The sequence below is a fragment of the Microchirus variegatus genome, assembly GCF_963457635.1.
Source record: "Microchirus variegatus genome assembly, chromosome: 16".
NCBI classification, from domain to species: domain Eukaryota; kingdom Metazoa; phylum Chordata; class Actinopteri; order Pleuronectiformes; family Soleidae; genus Microchirus; species Microchirus variegatus.
In genome coordinates this window covers 9,637,128-9,657,507 of record NC_139817.1, presented here as the reverse complement: position 1 = coordinate 9,657,507, position 20,380 = coordinate 9,637,128, and the positions used below count along the sequence as shown (strand labels likewise).

At 41.2% G+C, this 20,380-nt stretch overlaps 1 protein-coding gene across 1 annotated transcript in view; it reads left to right on the top strand.

The window, feature by feature from the left end:
* Window positions 1-19,561: 19,561 nt before the first annotated feature.
* nsmfa (NMDA receptor synaptonuclear signaling and neuronal migration factor a) overlaps window positions 19,562-20,380 on the top strand; it is a gene marked incomplete at both ends in the record, with an annotated part of 35,258 nt that continues 34,439 nt past the window's right edge. The window contains one exon of the mRNA XM_083903009.1: window positions 19,562-19,632. Within this exon, the coding sequence (XP_083759135.1) occupies window positions 19,562-19,632 (71 nt within the window). The remainder of the gene's footprint in view (window positions 19,633-20,380) is intronic.

The window sequence follows — 20,380 nt, the reverse complement described above, 5'->3', positions numbered from 1 at the left end:
ACAGTGGATCACCTGCCTCCATCTCACCCTGTGCCTCATTTCCTTCTCTCTTCTTCCTGATTCAACACAAGATCCAAACACTTAACTCTGTCACTGATCATCACATAAAACCGATCCATCAAAATAATAATTTCTCTAATTTTGATTTTGTCTCCGTTTCTGCTGCAAAAAAGGTGGGTTCTGCTGCGAAAAAGGTCTATTGTACCAGTTTCTACTGCGAAAAAGGTAAATTACACCAGGTTATGCTGCGGAAAAGGTCTATTACACCAGATTATACTGTGAAAAAGGTCTATTGCACCAGTTTCTACTGTGAAAAAGGTCTATTACACCAGGTTCGACTGCAAAAAAGGTGGATTCTGCTGCGAAAAAGGTCTATTTTACCGGTTTCTGCAGCAAAAAAGTCTATTTGACCAGTTTCTACTGCAAAAAAGGTAAATTACACCAAGTTCTGCTGCGGAAAAGGTCTATTACACCAGATTCTACTGTGAAAAAAAAATAGACCAAAATGCACAACTATGCTTCCTCTGACGAGACGTGTCAACATACACAATTATATAATAATTAAAGCAATGAACGTGGCAAGAAAACAAAATTAATCCTCCCTTCAGATCATCTCTGAATGTTCTGTCATCAAACTGGCACATGGGATTCATAAGACCATGACATTATTCTTCCTAACATCTATCACACGTCTCAACAATTAAAACAGGTTTATTTCTGACATGTATCTTGACGAGCATTGTCACTTTATTCCGGTGCTTTGCTCTTGCACCTTTTTCATGGCATTAAACTGTGTTTCATGTCACAGACTCACTGTTTTCATAGCTGTGAAAAGACGTCAGCCTTCTGAGCTCTCATTAGGAGCGTCAGTGGACGTCACTTTCATAGACAAAACATTATGTGTAGCTTTAGATGAAGAGAGCAACCACAGAGAGAGCAAACAGCCATATTTTACACAAGATATAGATCTTTTTAAAGACTTGCTCTCGTTGAAGTAGATAAATCAATAAAGTAAGTATATTTCTTAATGTATTGGTTTGTCCTTGTGCACAGAAATCAATGTCTGAATGGTTCAAACTGGCATTAGGTTTACTATGATTGATTACAATCCACTCAATGCATCAAAACCTAGGGATGCACTATATTATCGGCATGAAATCAGGCAGATACTGGCTTTAAAATGTATTATTGCCGATATAACTAATGACTGAACACTAGGCTACCTCCTTGACTTCTACGCTGCCCCTTAACATAACTGTTACTTTTTCACGTTTATTTATTTTTCTCAGTAAAGTAAATGTATATCATATATAATATAATATCATGCATCCATAATGGTGATTCATGATGATTTAATCCATCAGCTTTATCCAAAATCTCTCACCAGTCTAAATTTTACCCGTTGAGTGCAGTTTTCATGCCCGACTAAACCAAATTCAGGACAAATATCAACTTTTCATGTACAGTGCAGAAGAAAAGAAAAGTGTTTCCAACTGAAACTAAAACCACACGCTCGCAGCACAGCGGTATTAAAGTATGAGTCTGCACAAACCCAGTCAGTACAGCTACAGATGAGTGTGTGGGAGAGCAGGCCTTGTGTGCTGTGTGCTGTGTAATACATTAGCAGACACTCATCCACCGGAGGTCAGGATGAAAACAAAAACTGAGTCACAGCTGCTGGTTCATACAGTGCAAGATCTGGGCAGAGATCTGCAGCATCTTTCAGGTTCTAATAATATCCTGCTAAAACTGCTGATTGGGAACACGAGGTGAGAGCTCCTTGCTGCCCCAAGTACGTCACCAGGGTTTGCAGCTGCTAAAAGAAGAACGTTTTTTTTCGCCGTACAACGGACGCACACACTCCCACGCAACTCACTTAAGTCTAAAAACGGGCAAAATGCAAAGAGCACTGACGTGAATAATGTATTTATACGGCAGGTCTCAGGTCAGGTGTGCTGTATTTTTGGGGACTGGGTTTATATAAAGGATGATGAAGGATGTGGTGCATGACATGACAAATATAAACAGAAATACTTTGAGGGCCCTGATTCGGAAGCAAATTAGAGACACACGCCGTCATTATATGCTAATGTTACACTTATATCAATATGAAAATATCAATGTTTGTGTATTTTGGTGGCATTTTGTACAAAACTGCTTCAGTACAAAATACAGCATCAAAGCTCCTGTGAGTAATTAGGTGATTTTTGTTGTTGAGATCATTATTTTTGCCTCAGTTTGGTCTTAGTTGTGAACGGAGAAGACATAACATTACAACGCTGCGTCCTTGATCTAAAAACAGCCTCAGTCAAGCATAACTTTTAGCCCCCAAATGAGGGAGCGTTTATGTAAATACAGCAGCAGCAGCAGACTTTTGATTGGACTTTTGGACCTCGTCCCAGTATAAAAGCATGAGTGGGGGGAGAAATCAATTTATTGACTTAAGTGAACCCAGCTCTACTCTGCAAATGTGGTTAAGACAGACATTTTCAGCTTGTTAGTGTTTGTTCGCATGTTTTCGAGTCTTTCTTCACGTTCAGTTGTTTAAGCTGATAGAGAATGTAATCTCTCTCCTCGTCAGTGTAAAAAGACAAGTTTTCTGCGTACAGGCTTCTTCTATTATTCTTAGGTTTAAGCCAGACTCTGGTCCAACTGAGCACATTCATGATTAATATCTGACATATTTCTCTGTACTATAACAACGCTTTTCCGACAGTTTGTCAGCACCAGGGTTTCCCACAGCTCACCCACCCAGCGTCTCAATGACCAATCATTGATCACTTCCTTGCTTCACTTGCCTGTCGATTCAATTTGGTGTTGGATGACCTGTCAGCAGCAGCAGCAGCAGCAGCAGCAGCAGCAGCAGCAGCACCACCACCACCTGCCATCTTTCACTTCAGCAGTGGTCTTCCACTGGAATTCCACTCCTCTCTGTGGGCACAGACTCTCTCTTGGTCTCATTTACGGGTTCATTCGTGGGTTTGCTATTCCAGGCCAATGTTGTTTGCCAGCACTTTGAGATCTGAGGCAGTTTTGGCAGCACCAGCCTCAGATGCATTACGGGCCACAGTCAGCGAAAGACCCAGTCAGGAAGAAAATGACCTTTTCCAAGCCAAGCAGAGAGCCGGGAAGCAAAGGGGTTTAATCAGATCAACGTGCCCTTTGTCATCTCAACTTCTTCCTTGTCAGTCTTTGTATCTATGTTGTCTGTTTGTTCTTCACTGTTTCCATTATCTATGTGCCATCCATCCACCTGTCCACCTGTCTGTCCAACACTCTTTAACTCTCTTACCTATGAAATTGCAGCGCTATTTCGACAGTAGGGGTAAATAGTTTGGTTAAAGTATCTCATTGCAATTTAAAAAAGCTTTTAGTCAAAATAATACATACTTATTTAAGCTGTGTTGTAGATTTAAAACAAGATTGAGCTTTTTATTAACTACTATGGGTGAGAATCACAGGGTCCCTCACGTTATGATACGCGATACATGGTCCGCGATGCCAATAATATCACGTTACAACAATTCTGTGATCATCAATATATTGCAAGGCAACAATATAGTGATACATCACGATATCTGTGTAACTGAAGAAAACAAAACATCCAGGATTTCCCTACTAACGAAGTGCATTCAGTCTATTTACTGAAGGTGGATGGAGCATCTCTTAAACCTAGCTTTCTCCACCATTACCCCACTGTAAACTCCCTCTTTTTCGGCCAGGTAACTTCAACCCAAGTTTCTCTCATTAATATGAGAAGTGCCCCCATGAGGAGACATGAAGTAGCGACATGAGTGGGACTGTTTACGTTAGAGCACCTTCATGTATTAATTAAAATATCGATATTTGCTCCGGCATATCGATTATCCAAAAGGGTCCTTCTACAAGGGCTGAGGTTCTACCTGGAACCATTTGCTTCTGGGTAACACTAATGGTTCCATTAAGAACCATTTTGATCCAGAGAACCCTGTAAAATCCCTTTCCTGAATTCCAGGTGGAACCTTTATAAAAAGGTTCTACCAGGACTCAAAAAGGGTTCTCCTATGAGGACAAGCTGAAGAACCTTATATGGTTCTACTTAGCACTTTTATTTCTCGGAGTGTTTCTGCACGAGGAAGGACAACGATGTATCACCAAATCGATATTTTCACCCACTCCTATTAACTACCATACTCTAATGCAAGAGTGAGAACCTAATGATATGAATGCTTTGTCACATATATTGCATTTTTTTTTAATTTGGCACAGACTGCAGCACAATCAAAACGCAGAATTATTAAATTGCAGCCTTTTTGCAATTTGCTAATAGCTTCAAATTTCAATGAATCAATCTCTCCATTTGATGGTGTCAGGCAGGACCTTCATTCGCAGTAATGTCACGTGACTGGCTACCACACGCTTTCTCAACTTTGACTGCAACAAAGCGGCGAACCCACAATGCAGTTCAGCTGTGTTTGTGTTGGTGCCTCAAACACAGTTGTGTGTGTCTATGTATGTGTGTGTGTGTGTGTGTGTGCTCCATCAATCTATCACAGCCTGTGTGCGTTTTTCAATCTGCTCATTCAATCACCTCGCTGAACCCACTGAAGTGGCTGTGGCTCAGAAGGTCGAGCAGGTTTTCCCCACAAACACCAGCATCACTGAGCATTTGTGTGCCTGAGACACAATGAAGATAAAAACGTTGTGGAAAATGTGTCTGTGCTTTGAGACGGGGGTAATAAGGACGACAAAAAATTGCTGTTTAAAATTTAAAATTTGCCATTTTCCCTTTCTTTACGTCCGTCTGCCAGCTCGTCTTTGTCGTTACTCAGCCCTGTGCCTCTGCCAGTCTCTTCCTGTTAGAGGTTGTGCAAGAAGGAGAGTTGAGTTTGCTGCAGCACAGGACAAGCGCTCTCTGTGGCTCCTTGGCTGTGCATTCAGCCTCAGCTCACCTGCGCAACAGTAAATCTCTCCCCTCGCTGTAAAGGACACATTGTTCCTGGTTGGGTTTTTATATGCACTGACAGAAGAAAGAAGGGGCAGGGCGTTTGTGAGAGCCAGAATGAAAAAAAGAGAAGCTGTCAGGTGATGTTTCATGACATCACCGCTATCCAGTTTTACAACCTTAGCATTTCTGTCTCTCGTTCTATTCTACCCCCCCCCCCCCCCTCACACACACACACACACACACATGCAGACTACAAATGAATGAAACGAGAAGCAAGGGCACATCCGTCTGGATAAACAGAGACAAACGGGCATTCATGATTTATTATTCAACCTCAGGGAGCTCAGCCAGCGCTGGCTTCAGTGTCTCATTCATCTGCAGTGGAGTACCACTGTAGAGGAGCCCCACTCACTTTAGGGAAAGCTTTAAAGGTACCCAGTGGACCCTCCTTGAAGAACCACTCAAATTAGTTTACATTCTAATACCTGCTAACTCTGCAGGAGTTACAGCCGAGAAGGCTCCCTCCGGGGTAAACAGTGAGCACGAAGACTGCAAACAACACATCCATGCTGCTGAAGCTATTAATAATGACAAAGTAATAAGCCCTTTTATGTTGTCTAAGATTCTTTTGCAGGTTTATATGATGCAAACTCACATCCACAACATTATATTCACAACTTAGCCGAGTGTAACCATTCCATTTTTGTTAAGTTTTTACAGGTTAGCAGAGTTGGATTCAAGCAGCCTGGAGCTCAGGAGGTTTTGTTGTTAGGACATAAGAGAGCGAGGCGGCCATATCTTATTATCGTGTTTGTGCGATCAGTGACAAACATTTTAGCAATCTTTAAACTGGGACACCTCACACCTAAAGCAGCCATCGAACTCAGTCCAGCTAGTGTAAATCATCCAACTGACATCGCCTAAAAGGATGCAGTGGAGGAGGATGACTGAGGTACAGTATGTGGAGCTAGAAGTGTTTAACAGAGTGAACGGATGATAAACGAATTGATGTCCCGTTTATTCTGATATTTCCCCACTCTACAACAATAATTATCATATGAAGCTGACCTTTTCTTGCCCACCTGTGATTCAGAACTCACAGACATTTTAGCTCGCTTTAATACTAAGACTTCCTCAGCAAAACAACATAACATTACTTTCTTAGTATTCTGATGAGTTAACCCTTCTGTGACCATCCTGTTGTCACCAAAAACTATGGACTGGCGATCTGTCCAGGGTCTGACACCCCGCCTTTCACCCTATGTCAGCTGAGATTGGCACAGCACCCCGCGCAACACTCGTGGAGGATAAAGCGGTAGAGGACGGATGGATTGATACCGGAAAGCAGAGAAATAAAGCTTTGCCAGCACATTTGTGATGTCAGCTTCTCAGTACCGTAATTCCTAAACAGGTAATAATAAGATATCGAATGTGAAAGTTATCTTGTAAAAAGGGGCAGAAGAACTCACTCATTGAACATTTTTTGACAATTCTACAGCCATAAAATCGAAATAAATCCAGGCGAAGTTGAACAAAGGCAACTCAGAGAGATCAGAGTGAAGAAAGAATCACAGCGAGGTCGTCAAACCGGACTCATTGGCCAAAGATAAAAAGGAAACGGACTCCACCTGAGCTCCCAGGAGACTGGATGGCATCTGCACAGAAACACTCAAGTCACCACGACTCACTTAAGCCCCACAGAGTCGAGGCTGTATCTCTTTTCTCAGGTGCGCGATATGGGGAGATTAACATCTTATCTTACTTAACAAAGCCATTAGTCAAGTGGACCACACGCTTTTCCACGAGTGGCCACAGACCGAGCCAAAAACTACAAGAGACTGTAAATCAAACCTAACTAATTCAGCCTGTTGTTTAATCCTTTTTTCACCTACACTCTCTTCTCATCACCTCCTGGATCACATGGTCCTTTGCTTTCAGCTGCACACAAGCTACTCCTGGTTTTCCACCTTTGATCATATTCTTCCAATCCCTTCTCCCCCATTCCTCTTCATTCCCCATCATCTCCTCCTTCCCCTCCCACTAAAGAGTCACTCCTTTACCTCTGAGAGAATCAAACCACTGCTCCTCAGCCAACCAGGGAGCACAGGAATCTATTAAGAAACCATAGTGGAAATATGTCACCTAGGAGGCAATGTAACGAGTGATTTAGTGGGGAGGTAAGGATGGTGAAGAGGAGAATTGGAAGAAGGGATGAGTGTGCTGCAGTATCAAGGTGAGACAAGGTGAGGATAGTCATGGGTGTCACGTACAGAGGAGGCCTTCCCTCTTCCTCTTTCTCTCACACACACACACACACATACACTTACTCTGGAGGAACCTTAACAGCAAACACTAATGTCATTAGTCTCAGATGTGATTCTGGACCAGTAATGAGATTGGAGGACTGCCTTGTTAGAGTTATATCCCCCCGCCCCCCGTTTACAGCACTGTAAATTCACCTGCTTACTAACACCGCAGCGGGCACACACACATGGCGACGGTCCATCTCCAACGTCATCTTTTTTTTTGAGCTGTGATTTTGGTTTTATACTAAAGGTTCCATCTTAATAAAAAAAAATTAAGCTTTGATTTAAATAATGTATCCTCTTTTTAAACCTTATTGTACTACTGGGATTTCAGGGGGGTCTATATCTATCACATCTATATACACTCATAAGTCATTTTATTAGGTACACCTGTTTGCTGAAGGGCAGAGACAGAATGAGGGCGAAAAAAGGGACTTTGAATGTTTCACAGCTGATGATGCCAGACAGGCTCGACCTGACTATTTCAGAAACTGCTGATCTACTCTGATTTTCACAAACAACAATCTCTAGGGTTTACAGAGAATGGTCAGGAACAAATAATAATAATAATAATACCAAAAAATATACAGTCAGCTGCAGTTCTATAAGTGGGGAAAAAATGCTTGGTCAAAGGAGAATAATAATGCATTTAATACGTTCTGTTTATGAGGTGCCTTTCCAGAAACTGAAGGTCACCTTGCTGTACAGTAAAAACGAGCAGAAGCAGCCGCAGCAGCAAAAAGTAACCCCTGGCTACAGCTACAGTGGATGACAGTAACTCAAATAACCACTCATGGGTTACATTACAACCAGGGTATATGCAGAAGCTTATATCTGAATGTACAACACACCAAATCCTGAAGCAGATGGGTTACATATGGCCTGTGTGCCTCATAAAGTGGCATATATGTGTGTGTATAGTCATCTCCAAGTGTTAGTGGAGTTAATTTCTCTCTACACACCCCCTCCTTCTCTCAGTCCAATCACGTAGTAAAGCACCTATCACATGCCCTTTGCATTTTGTGCATGGCACATCTGAGTCACACCAGATGTGTCTGCTGGAATCTGTTCAGTGGCTTCCTTTAGGGATTTATTTGGCTGTAGTGAGAGGCAGCGGGGAAGCAGCGGTAACAGAAGACATTCTGTCAAATTAAATGTCTTATCGACGTACGCCATGAATTGTGTTTTTATGTGAAGGTCTCTGTCAGAAAATGGCTGAAAAGGAAATGTTCAGACCCAGACTCAGGGTTCACTTTATGTCATTTACTAGGGCTGCAACTAGTGATTATTTCTGTTGCTTCGTTTCCTGATTAAACGATATGTTGTTTTTGCCCCTAAGATGGTGAAAATGTTGAGTGGTGTTTCCCAAACCTCAAAGATGATGATGTTCGCAGATCTGTTGTTTTTGTCCACAAAGCCAAAAATTCAGATCTTCATTCTGTAAGAGAGGGACACAGAATCCTTGTAAATAAAGATCCAGGGTTTAAGAGCCTTAGAATAAGCCTTTAATATTTCTACAGCAACCTGGACAGACAAAGAAACAAAGAACATTCTGTCACATGACACATATGGGAAAGGAGGTGTCCTCCATTAAGTTACAATCTGCAAAAATCACCAATTCCTTAACTTAAGAGCTCAGTTACTCGTCAATTTTGCCGGCCTACTATTTACACGATATGTGCTTTCCAATATGAATTCAGCAGCTGAGAAATTGAAACTATACTTGACGGAAAAAGCTTTGTGTGTGTGAATGAACAGCGTCTGTAAGAGCACTTACAGAGGAAAGAAGTGGCTTGTTTGACCGTGTACAGCTGAAGGAGGTTTGCCCTGACTCTAATCTGCTTTGCTTTTAAGACGACTGCCTGTTCTTTTGTCTGGGAGCGTGCAGTTAACAGTGCCGACACTGATAGCTGCCTTTGAGGAGCAGAGGGCCATCTCGTCGCTGTCAGCGCCGCACAGAGCTTTAGCATTAGGTACTTGTAGAAGGATTTTCACAGTACACACAGCGTTGTAACCAATCTCCTTGAATGCGGCCGGTTATCGAGTGTTGAGTGGCAGCCGGATCTTGTCCCCTAAAATGAATGAGAAAAATATAAAAGCTCCAGTGTGGAACTTTTATTGCCCCCCGAGGAACTCTGAATAATTACCAAAGCACAAGCAGTTTCTCAACATGACCTATACCACTCTCTTTTCCCCTCTCTCTCTCACACACAAACACACACACACAAAGAGCCAGAGAGCTCGCTGTGCAGGACATTCGATTTTTGTATGTTTGTATATCAGCCATTGAGGAAACTTGGAGCTGCGTGGTGCAGGAACAGCAGCATATGTGACTGAACATGCAGACGTAGTCACATAGTTATTCAGGGGCGAACAACTGTGATTTAAATGTGATAAATCCAACCAAATGTCCAGTGGAATCCACTAATGCTTTCTTCTCATTCATCGTCTCACTTTATTAGCTCTATAGCCTCTTCCTTTCCTCAATGGGAGTCGACTCTTCTCGTTCACAACAACAACAAAAAAATCACCCGTTGTTTGTTTGCGAACAACACATCACCACATGGGGTTGATATTTATAAGGTTACACACTGCAGCTTTAAACATTCAACATTCCTTGAGGATGTAAATGGGTCGTCTATATGTAAATCTATACGCTGCTTTTCTGCTCATCTACGCATGTGCAACACATTTTTGATCACACATCTTTCATACCCACTCACAGGTTTAGTGTCATGCCCAGGGACACATCGGCATGTCGACTAATTGAGTTGGGAATCGAACCCACAACCTTCCAGTCAAAAGACGACTTATGACTCTACCACTGATCCGCCATCGCTGATATTACACTGATATTGAAGTGGCAATGGCAAAGTGGCAAATGCTCAAATAAAAGACTATGACGACAGATCAAAGGATGAGCCTATGACTTTGTGTAAAGTCGTCCACCTCATATGAATTAATTAAATAATCCTCTGCATTATTGGGGGGGTGGGGGGGGTATTCCACACCTCATTTATCACCACCCGCTGCCTGAATGTCAGAGGGGCCGTGGGTGGGCGACATGACTGCAGGGATTCCCGTTAACCAGGGAGAATGACAATTACCATTATCATGCCACCTTTGCCCAGCAGAGAGAAGAATGGACGTGGAGCGATAGTGGATGAGTCACAGAGAGAAGGACCACGATTCTGTCCCCTAATGAAGCTCGCGTACTCGCATGATAAATAACAAGGGGCTGCCCTGAGTTTGTGGGGAGGCGAGAGGGAAGTAGAAGAGGACAGCTCGATTGTGTGACGCAGGTTTATGAGGTAGAGTGAGCATATGTTTTTTAATCAGTCTGCTTCATTTCCGACTTGTCCTCCCTAAGCCTTTTTTTTCCTATTCAATTTGTTTCTCTAATCTTCCCACTTACTGTCCTCGATTTTAAACTCTGGAACTCTCCCTGTGCACATTTAGGGTCAACCATCTTTTTTCCCTCCCCAAGTCCCCGTCTAGGTCATTCCCAACATTAGTATTCAAAACAGTCATTTGCCTCTGTGCCTCTCCCTCTGTCGTCTGGTTTTAGCACCACGGAGAGCGAAACTGAAATGTTTGTCTTAAGGACACCGGACCTCATCAATAAGTATACAACTCCTTCACAGTTCAAATTTCAATCACGGACATCTAGTGACATGCCCACATGGTTAGAAGAAAAAAGGCTTTGAGCATTAATAGGTGAGGATCTCGCCGCCACACCTGGACTCCATTAGCAGATTAAAAACAATCCTTGAACAGTAATTCAAACTCACACTTTGCAATTTGCCACTCTGCTAGCGGCACTCCTCGGCTTTTCCAATTTAGAGAATAGATTAGGCGTTGCATACAGGACGCACAGCTGGGGATTTAAAAAAAAAGTAAAAGAGAATAAAACAAAATAATCATTTATATGGATGATTTTGTCAGCTAAGGTATAAAAATATAGCTACTATACTATTGGCTAATAGCCGAACACATGACTTACAGAGCGTAGGGAAACTACTGTAACACAAACTGTATTTCTTTACTACCAATTAAAGCAATGTGCAACAAGTCAAATAAAACCACAATGCATTCCATTAAACATGCAGAAAAAGTAGGATTTAGTAGAAAATGAACAATTATGGGTGAAAAAGTACTGTTTGAAATGAGGGACAGCCAAAACAATCCAGGAAGAACATTTATATTAGTGTCTGTCAGGAGAGCAAATTATAGACACTGAACAGACTTATTATAATAATAATAATAATAATAATAATAATAATAATAATAATAATAATAATCTATCCTTGCAATATAATGTCGAAACTATACAATCAAAAAGTAAAGAGAAATATGTAGAAACGGACGATTTATATACATTGGCAGGTATGACAAACCCTTTAGCATCAACTTGGCATTTTTACCACTTACAGGACATTTCCTCTTTCTCAGACTATTCTCTGGCAGTGTGTTGAAAATCCCAGTAGATCAGCAATTTCAGAAATACTCAGACCAGCCTGTCTGGCACCAACAACCAAGTCTCACATTTTTTTCCTCCCAATGCTGATGCTCAGACTGAACAGCAACAAGTCAATTTTCTACCCACATCTACGTAAATAAATGCATTATTATGCTGATGAGACATCTGAAGTAACAAGAAGTTTTCATTGCTTTTTTTTTAGTAGTTTCTGGTTCGTTATTTACATTACATACAGGAAACATAATACTCAAAATTACACCAATCAAATTTTAACACTTTAACACCCAAGCCTCAAAATGTCCATCTGGGCTTTATTTTTTTGCTTATTTTAACCATAAAAGGGCCAGACAATGTCATGTGAGTAAGTGCTTTAGCCCATTTTTCCAGAATAACTTTCAATATCTGGCAGTTATTTACAGTGTACTGCATGTTAAAATAGTGTGTTAACGATTTAAAATGAAGAAAAACAAAAAGTTTAAAATAAAACACCAGATTGTGCGTGTTAAATTGGAAATGTGAACAGTATAAAACCTATTTAAAATAACATTGACTTGAGTTTTTGTCTCAATGTCCAAAACCAGGCCAAATAATAGAAACATTATGTACAGGCTTTTTTTCCAACTCTCTCCTCTCTGGCGACAAAGACAGAGATTCACCAGCTTCCTGCAACAGCGCGAGTAAAATAACTGTAATAGCCACATGTTGTACTTTGATGTGCAATTTCTCAGCTTTCAGGAACCTTTGGATTTTTTTTTTTCCATAAGCTCGGTGTTTAAAGGTGAAATTGTCACACATAAATATGATTTTCAATTATTTATTCAAACGGACCAAACAGCAGCGTTGAGCTTCTGCTGGCAGCGTGTCTGCCCCTCTGCACACTACAATTACAGTTTGTGATAAGGATCTGCACATATGGCAGCTTTTATTCCACTGCTCGAGAAAGTGCTCATGGTTCGTTTATCAGCGTCATGAGTGTGTGTGTGTGTGCGCGCGCCGTTATAATTGTATTCACACAGCCTTCTTATGGTAAGATTGATGTGGTGGCTACTCCATGTATGCAGAGGTGAATAAATGTCGCTTGGCTGACCTTGTTTGTTGGGTTTATTTGCCACTAGCTCTCTGGGCTGTAAAATGCTTCAGACACACAGAGAGAGAGAGAGAGAGAGGGAGAGAGGCAGTGAAAAAGCCTGAATATAAAAACCCACTGTGCCACTGTGGTTTGGATTTTTCGAGAAATGTGAGGATTCTTGTGCGGCTGAGGAGCGATTTATCAGTGTTAGGTCAAAAAAAAAAACGCCACAGCACTTTAGTCCAGCTAGTGTTTACAAGGACAAGTCCTGACAAGAAAAGTGCTTCACCTTGGTAAGCTGTAGAATGAAAACATGACAGATTTACCCGTTATTGTATGTTGCAGTAATTGTGAGTAAATATGAGCTAACTGAGCCTTCCTGTCCTCCCCGATTAAATCTGACAGACACACACACACACACACACAAACGCAACTTTTCCTTACTCTCCACCCCATGGATTCCCATTATTTCTCATGTGTTTATGAAAAGTCTCTCCTATACCCGAGCACACTCCATTTCTGTGCTTCGCTCCCTGTCACTTTACTGCTGCCATCTGTCTGCTCTCACATCTCGCTGTTCTATCAGGTGAGGCGAGTCCGCTTTCATCACAAACACATATGAAGCTGCTTTTTTAGACTCTTGGCACATAAACCAAAAACACTGGTGCAGAAGGCATCCTATCTGTAAGGCTTAGTGTGCAACAATGCACTGTTTCATTACATATCAGTGAAACATTATTTTATAATAGGGACGTTAATTTAGTCGTGTAATTGTCTTTGAACCTTCTCATACAGTGTAATTAAGACTTACACCAGCGCAGGTCACACATCACAATGTAATTAGCAGGAGACATGATCAAAATGTGTGGAAGTGAAGCAAATTGAGGTCTCACAGTGGTGCAGGAAGGTCGCCGGTTTGGATCCCGGTTTGACTGAGGAACTGTGTGTAATGGTCTTGGGACATAGGCAACAAACAGCACTGAAAACGCTCTCGGTGACAAACTCTCTCCTTCCCATTGGAATCAGACGCACAACAGGTTTTTTCAGATGAATATTTTTGTACTAATATTTTGAGAGATTTCTCTGCAGCCTGAGCTTCGTTTTCAAGCAACAGCCTCAGTGTTTTCTAACGGGTGCTATGTTTAAAATCTAAATTAGGGCTGCAACTTCAATTTCGTAATATCGTAATCTGTAAATTATTTTCTCGATTTATCATTTGGTCCATGAAATGTTACAAGATTTTGAAAAAAAATGTTGCTCCGTGTTTACCAAACCTGGAAATGATGACGTTCTTGAATGTCTTTTTTTGTGCACAAACCAAAATGATTCAGTATTCATTTCTTTCTAGTTTAGAGCAAAGAAACCAGGACATATTGAGAGTGATTATCAAATAAGTAGTGATTTATTTAGTAATTCGATAATAATCTAGTAATTGTTTCAGCCCTAATTCAAGAAAGTGTGCAACCCCGTTTTCAATCCAACTCATTTTCCTGTTTCCATTCCTCCTCCTTTAATCCCCATGATCGTCTCTCATCTGCAGACAACCCTCCTCCTTCAAGAGAACAAGATTTACGGCAAAAGTCCTTGCTGGTATTATGAAGTAACTAAAGTGCTGCTGCACATTACCACGGAGGCAGATTTATCCTCACATCAGCAGTTGTATCGTTTCATAAACATGTTCAGAACCCCACCGCGTGTTTTTCTATTTGATTGATGAAAGTCACACGACAGCTCAAGCTTAGATGTGGTAATGGTGGAACTCGGCGAGCAGTGTCATCATTCACGACATGCTCACATGCCCATTTCCTTAAATCAATAGCAATACATCCTGATGTTTGTAGACAGTACAGTCATGCTAGGAGTTCTGTGAGGGTGTTCCTGGAAATTATTATGTTAATGTTGTTTCTCCCCGTGTGAGTGTGGGGGTTTTTTCCGGGTTCTCTAGTTTCCTTTCACAGTCCAAAAACATGCCATATGGGGATTTGGTAAATTGGACACTAAAATGACCATAGGTGAGAGTGAATGGTTGTTGTGTGTCTCTATATGTGTACCTGTGATGGACTGGCGATCTGCCCAGGGTGTGACCTCGCCTTTCACCCTGCGTCAGCTGAGATTGGCACCAGCGCCTTCCTCCGCGACCCTCTAGAGGCAGAAGATGGATAGATGGATGTTAGTGTCGGATTTAGTCATTATATTTAGCACGACATCTGTGCAAATAATCAAAACTTGTGTTTCAATTTATGATTACAAAAACAAAGCAATGGAAATAAAACCATTATTACGAAATGAAAATATATCGCTTTCAATGTTGTAACGGAGCCTAACTTCCTGTCCCACTCGACATCTGGCAAAAATAAAACACACACACATTCAGTGTGAGTAAAGATATTATTTTAGGCTAAATTGAAGTAAAAAGTCAACGAGCAATCATTTGAAATCATCGCAATTTCAATTTCTTACATAATTTTGCAGCTTTAACGACATCCCTTTCTTTTGAAAACATGAACATACAGACAAAATGACATGGTCATATTTAATTAAAATGCCCGAAATTGCGATTTTGGTAAGATACACTTTATTGTCTGTCCCTAAAAGTGACAGAAATGTCTCTTCAACAAGGCTCCAAGAAAAGGAAACATTTGAGGGATCCCAGACTAATGGGATTTAAATGAGTTGTACAAGATAAAATTATGAGCTCAATTAATATTTTCTATTGAACTCCTTCTTTTGTATTATGTAATAATATGTATGTGATTCCAAACCAGTGCAAAACTATCTGAAATTAACAGGATACACTTCATTGTATTGTAGTGCTTAATATATCTAATATGAATATTTTTACATGAATTTGTAGATTGTGTGAATAATCCGGACTTTAAAACTTTAATTTTAACTTCAAATGAGTTGGTGATTTTATCATTTTATTTTTATTTATAATATGTTTTATGTTTTCCTTTGAGCAGCATATATAATGTGACTATCAGAGTCCATTACCCACTCCTCAATGTCTCCTAAAAGTAGGGCAGGCTTAACAACTTGGCTTCACATTTACATATAAAGTAAAGTAAAATATCCAGACTGCCCACGAGGTAAATTCATTATCTTAGTGTCTCACTGCTTCTTTGGTCCTGTCACCTTGGACGGTATTTTTACCAGCAGGCTTTTTTTGTGCACATTTTCTCACTGTCAGGGGGAGCGATTAAGTCTCAGATGAAAGGTGTGATAATGTGCAGATTTTAACGGCTGAAGTAAAGCATGTGTGGATTTAAAGTTTCTATACTTCAAACACAAGTATGTACACATATTTCAGTCTGAATGACCAACAAACAAACAACCTGACGCAGTGAAAAAGCCACGTTTACATTCATCCATTCTACTGACATTAATACACATTTCATTAAATAGAAAACTGCGCGGGACAATCATTGACCTTGGAAGTTAAATGACATACATTATACTTCCAGTTTTTGTTTAGCAGTTGATTAAGTAATGGGTTGGTATTTTAACTCAATCTTCACACAAGAACGATCAGAAGTGAGATCATAGAGTAATTTCATCTCCCCGCTCAAAGTGACTCTTTGGCTACTTGGCCGGCTGCAGTCGTAGCCGGCGCAGACTCAAATATCGATCCGCTTTTTTCGCAAACAATCAAATGACGAGTGCTCGTCGGGGTCAGGGAGACTCTGATATCAGCTGACGTGTGATCTATGGCCGCATGTGTCTTTTATTGTCTTCCTTTCATCCACTCTGCTGCTCTTTTTTTTTTTGGCTAGACTGTAGTTATTTCTCTTCTTCCATTCATTCACATTGCTCCGCTCCCCCCTCTGCACACTGCCCCCCCCCCCCCCCATGCTTTTTTGAATTCTGGCTTTCCATTCATGCCTCCTCTTTTCCATTATCATTTTTTTGTGTGCGATGAGCTGTCCTCCGTCCCTCCCTTCATTCATCCCTCATTCCACTGCCCTGATCAGTCCACACACACACACTCTTTCTTGGTCTCGTCAGAGCTGCCTGGAATTATTTACTGCTTAATGGCCTCGAGCAGCTCACACCAGCCCAATGGTGCTTTTCTTTATTTATTGATTTTCATTCCTTTTGTCTTAGTGTTTGTGTAACCGTGTGTGTGTGTGTGTGTGTGTGTGTGCTGAAAGCAGGACATACCAAAAGATATAAAGCCCAAGGACGACATGCACATCAGGGCTGCGGGTGATACGACCTGTGGACTGGAAGATTGATTGATTGATTTGAAGTGTGAAGGATAATTCCTTTACAGTGATGAGTCTGCTGCCTCCCATCTCAGTCCGTTTATGTGATGTATGCACGTGTCCACACACCTGTGTCCACACACCACATCAATGTCCACAATATCATGATGACACACGGCATCTGCGGGGGCACACAAAATGATTATTATTACTTTTAAAATCAGCAAGATATACCTCCTACACAAAACTACAAAATCCATTTTGATGAAATCAAATGGCGGATACACGATTTTCACCACATTTCCTTGTTTTTATCATCTTGGAACTGTACGATTGGACGTTTTGGTTCAGATAATGATCAATAAATGTTGCCTGTGGTAAAAATTGTGATTTGCTTTCAGGCCTTTGTCCTAAAATGAATCATTTTCATATACTGTACGTACAATATATACAGTACGGGTGGCTCAATATGAACGTTATGTTAGATGCTATCGATACCAATATTAAATATACACAGTAATTGTACATTTTAAAGTACTATGCTGTAAACAACTATTTCAAAAACATTATGCCCCAATGTTGTAACAAATATTCTGCTCACAATACTTTTTACATACATTTGATGTGTTTATGCTAATGTTTTAATTATTCTGCATTCTATTTTGTCTGTAGCTCCATTAATGTGCTGTTGCCGTTGAAAATCTTAGTGTGGCTTTTCTGGTTAAATAAAAATAACAATAATAACAATAGACCTCACTATACTCATGTTTAATTATGCCTCTCTCGTCAGTTGTTTACTCATCATTATACTGTTTCAGAACTGGTTCACAAGCCTTTTAATTCATAATCAGCTGGATCCACTGGCGACCCTTTCACCAAAGTAGTGACTAAAATGCAGACTCATAATAAGGCAGGTTGTTGCTGAGAAGAATATTTAATGAATGCTAAAGGCTTGCAGAAACCTTCATTTGACAGGAGGGCAGACGGGTAAACAAAGCTAAACTGTAAAGTAAAAAATAGTCAAAGAGGGACACAGAGGAGACAAACACAAGTATGAGGTCAAAGACACGGACAGAGATGAGCACAGGGACTAAAACGGGAAGTAGCAGCCAACAGTTCAAACAAAGAATCCAAAGAGTCACCTTCAGTTCAACCAAAACCTAATTCTGCCTCCTCATATTTTAACATTTCAATTATTTTAAGAAAAAAACACATTTACTTACCAGACCTGACTGCAGAATGAGAAATTCTTTTAAAAGCAGAAAATGACAGCATAATTCCAATTAAACAACAGAAACAGAATATGCTCACACAAAAAAAGAACAGTAGTTTTCAGGACCAGTAGTCCTCATCACCGTATAGACTTTATATAAATGTGGACATCGACACAACAACACTCCCTTACTAAAGCCTCCAGAATCACAACTGGACCGTCACTATGTCAGTTTTTGAGCCGAAAAGTTACTGGACCTGCAACCAGATACCTGTTGGCCGACACTACCTGTCAATCACACTGGCGTCTGTCCTTTATTGTTTATTATTAACTGTCACCATGTTTTATTGAAGATGACTTGAAACAAGCGACCAAACAACCAATAACTCTTCAGCAAAATGTTGACTGAGTTATAAAACAAGTGCGAAAAAGACACATTTTCCCAAAAGCTTCCATTCAAACAGAGTCCTTTTCGCAAACCTGCACAGTCGCCCCCTGGTGGCTAATATGTTAGTCAATGAGAAGAAGTCAGTGTAATGTTTTTCCAAGAATAGCTGTGTGTGTGTGAATGTGTGTAGATCTTTATTAGGATTTGCACATCTTTGCAGGGTTTTTCAAGGGTTAAGATTTGGTTTATTTTAGGGTTAGATTAAAGGGTTAGGCGTGTAGTTGTGGTGCTTAAGATAAGGGTAAATTGCAAGGGGATGCATTATGTCTTTGAGTGTCCTCACCAAGTGTGTGTGTGTGTGTGTGTAAATGTACAAATAATAACACACACACACAGATAATGGTCCAAAAAATGAACAGGGATTTTCATACATGAATGGCACTATTATTATGTGTCCCGGGATATTACACCAGTCACGCCCCCTCCACTTTGAGGTGATGGTGATGAGGAGTATAATGATGATATCACCACACCATCCGACCAACTGAGTGGTTTTTTTTTTTCCATTTTGCGATCAATGACGGAGAGAGAGAGAGAGAGAGAGAGAGAGAGAGAGAGAGAGAGAGAGAGAGCGAGAGAGAGCTCTGTGTATTTTCAGCCACAAACTGACAGATGTGCAACTGCATCACGTAGGTGCTCATATCCGGAGACACACACACACAAAGAGGGAGAGGGAAAGAGAGAGACCGTCGTCCTCCTCTCTCCTTTTTCCATCTCTTCGATCTGCAGACTCGGACGTGACCTATAGCAGCTCCTGGATTTCCCCATCTCCAACTTTGTCTTTGTTGCGGTTTTTTTTTTCTCTCTCCCACCTTCCTTCAATTCTCCCTCTTTCTATCTCCCTCTTCCATTGTCGCAGTCCTCCTTTTTTGGGAATGAACTGTTTTCCTGCCCGCGTCGTTTCCATGTCAGCATGGGAACTGCCGTGTCCAAAAGGAAGAATTTAAGAAACGATGCGATATCTTCCGTGGCGGCAAAAGTTAGGTGAGTGACAGCGGGGATCGAGCTCTGCGGAAGAACCTGACATGTGTTCCCGTTTCCAGGTGTGTGTGCGTGAGAGAAAGAGAGAGAGAGCCTGGAGTGAACTTCAAATTAGTGTGTATGTGTGTTTTTTTTGTGATTTGCCTCTGCGTAATCCTGCCAGGCTGCCTGTGCGCAAAAATGGTTCTATCTGTGCGCTTTTCTCCGCATGGTGTGCGCGGACTGTCCCGTACTCACGGGCGTGTGCGTAAAATCCCCCTCACAAAGCTGCAGCTTTTAAGGTCACATTTACCTTGTAATTCCCTCATTTACCGCCTCCATCAGCTGTGGCTGAATGAGCTGGAGGAGCTGGAGGAGAATAATATTTGTGCTCTTTTGCATTACTGTTGTTGTGAATGAAGCATCATTGTGTAATGAAAGTCATGCAGAGGCAAAGCGCGAGGCTCACTGTGACTCACTAAACGCTCCCCAGTTTGGCAACACCTAAAATAGCCCACAGCCTATATATATATATATATATATGTATGTGTGTGTGTGTGCGCTCTAAAAATACAATCTGTCCATTTTCACTGCATTTTAAACAAAGAGATGTGTGTCCCCCCCCCCCCCCCCCTCTCTGTGTCCTGCATGGACGCATCGACCCCCAGTTGCAGACATGTAGCAGCAGCAAAGTGTCTGCTGCTGCCTTCACGCCCAGGCTGCATGACAAAAATGATCCAGCCATCAATTAATCAATCACAAGGGGAATTCG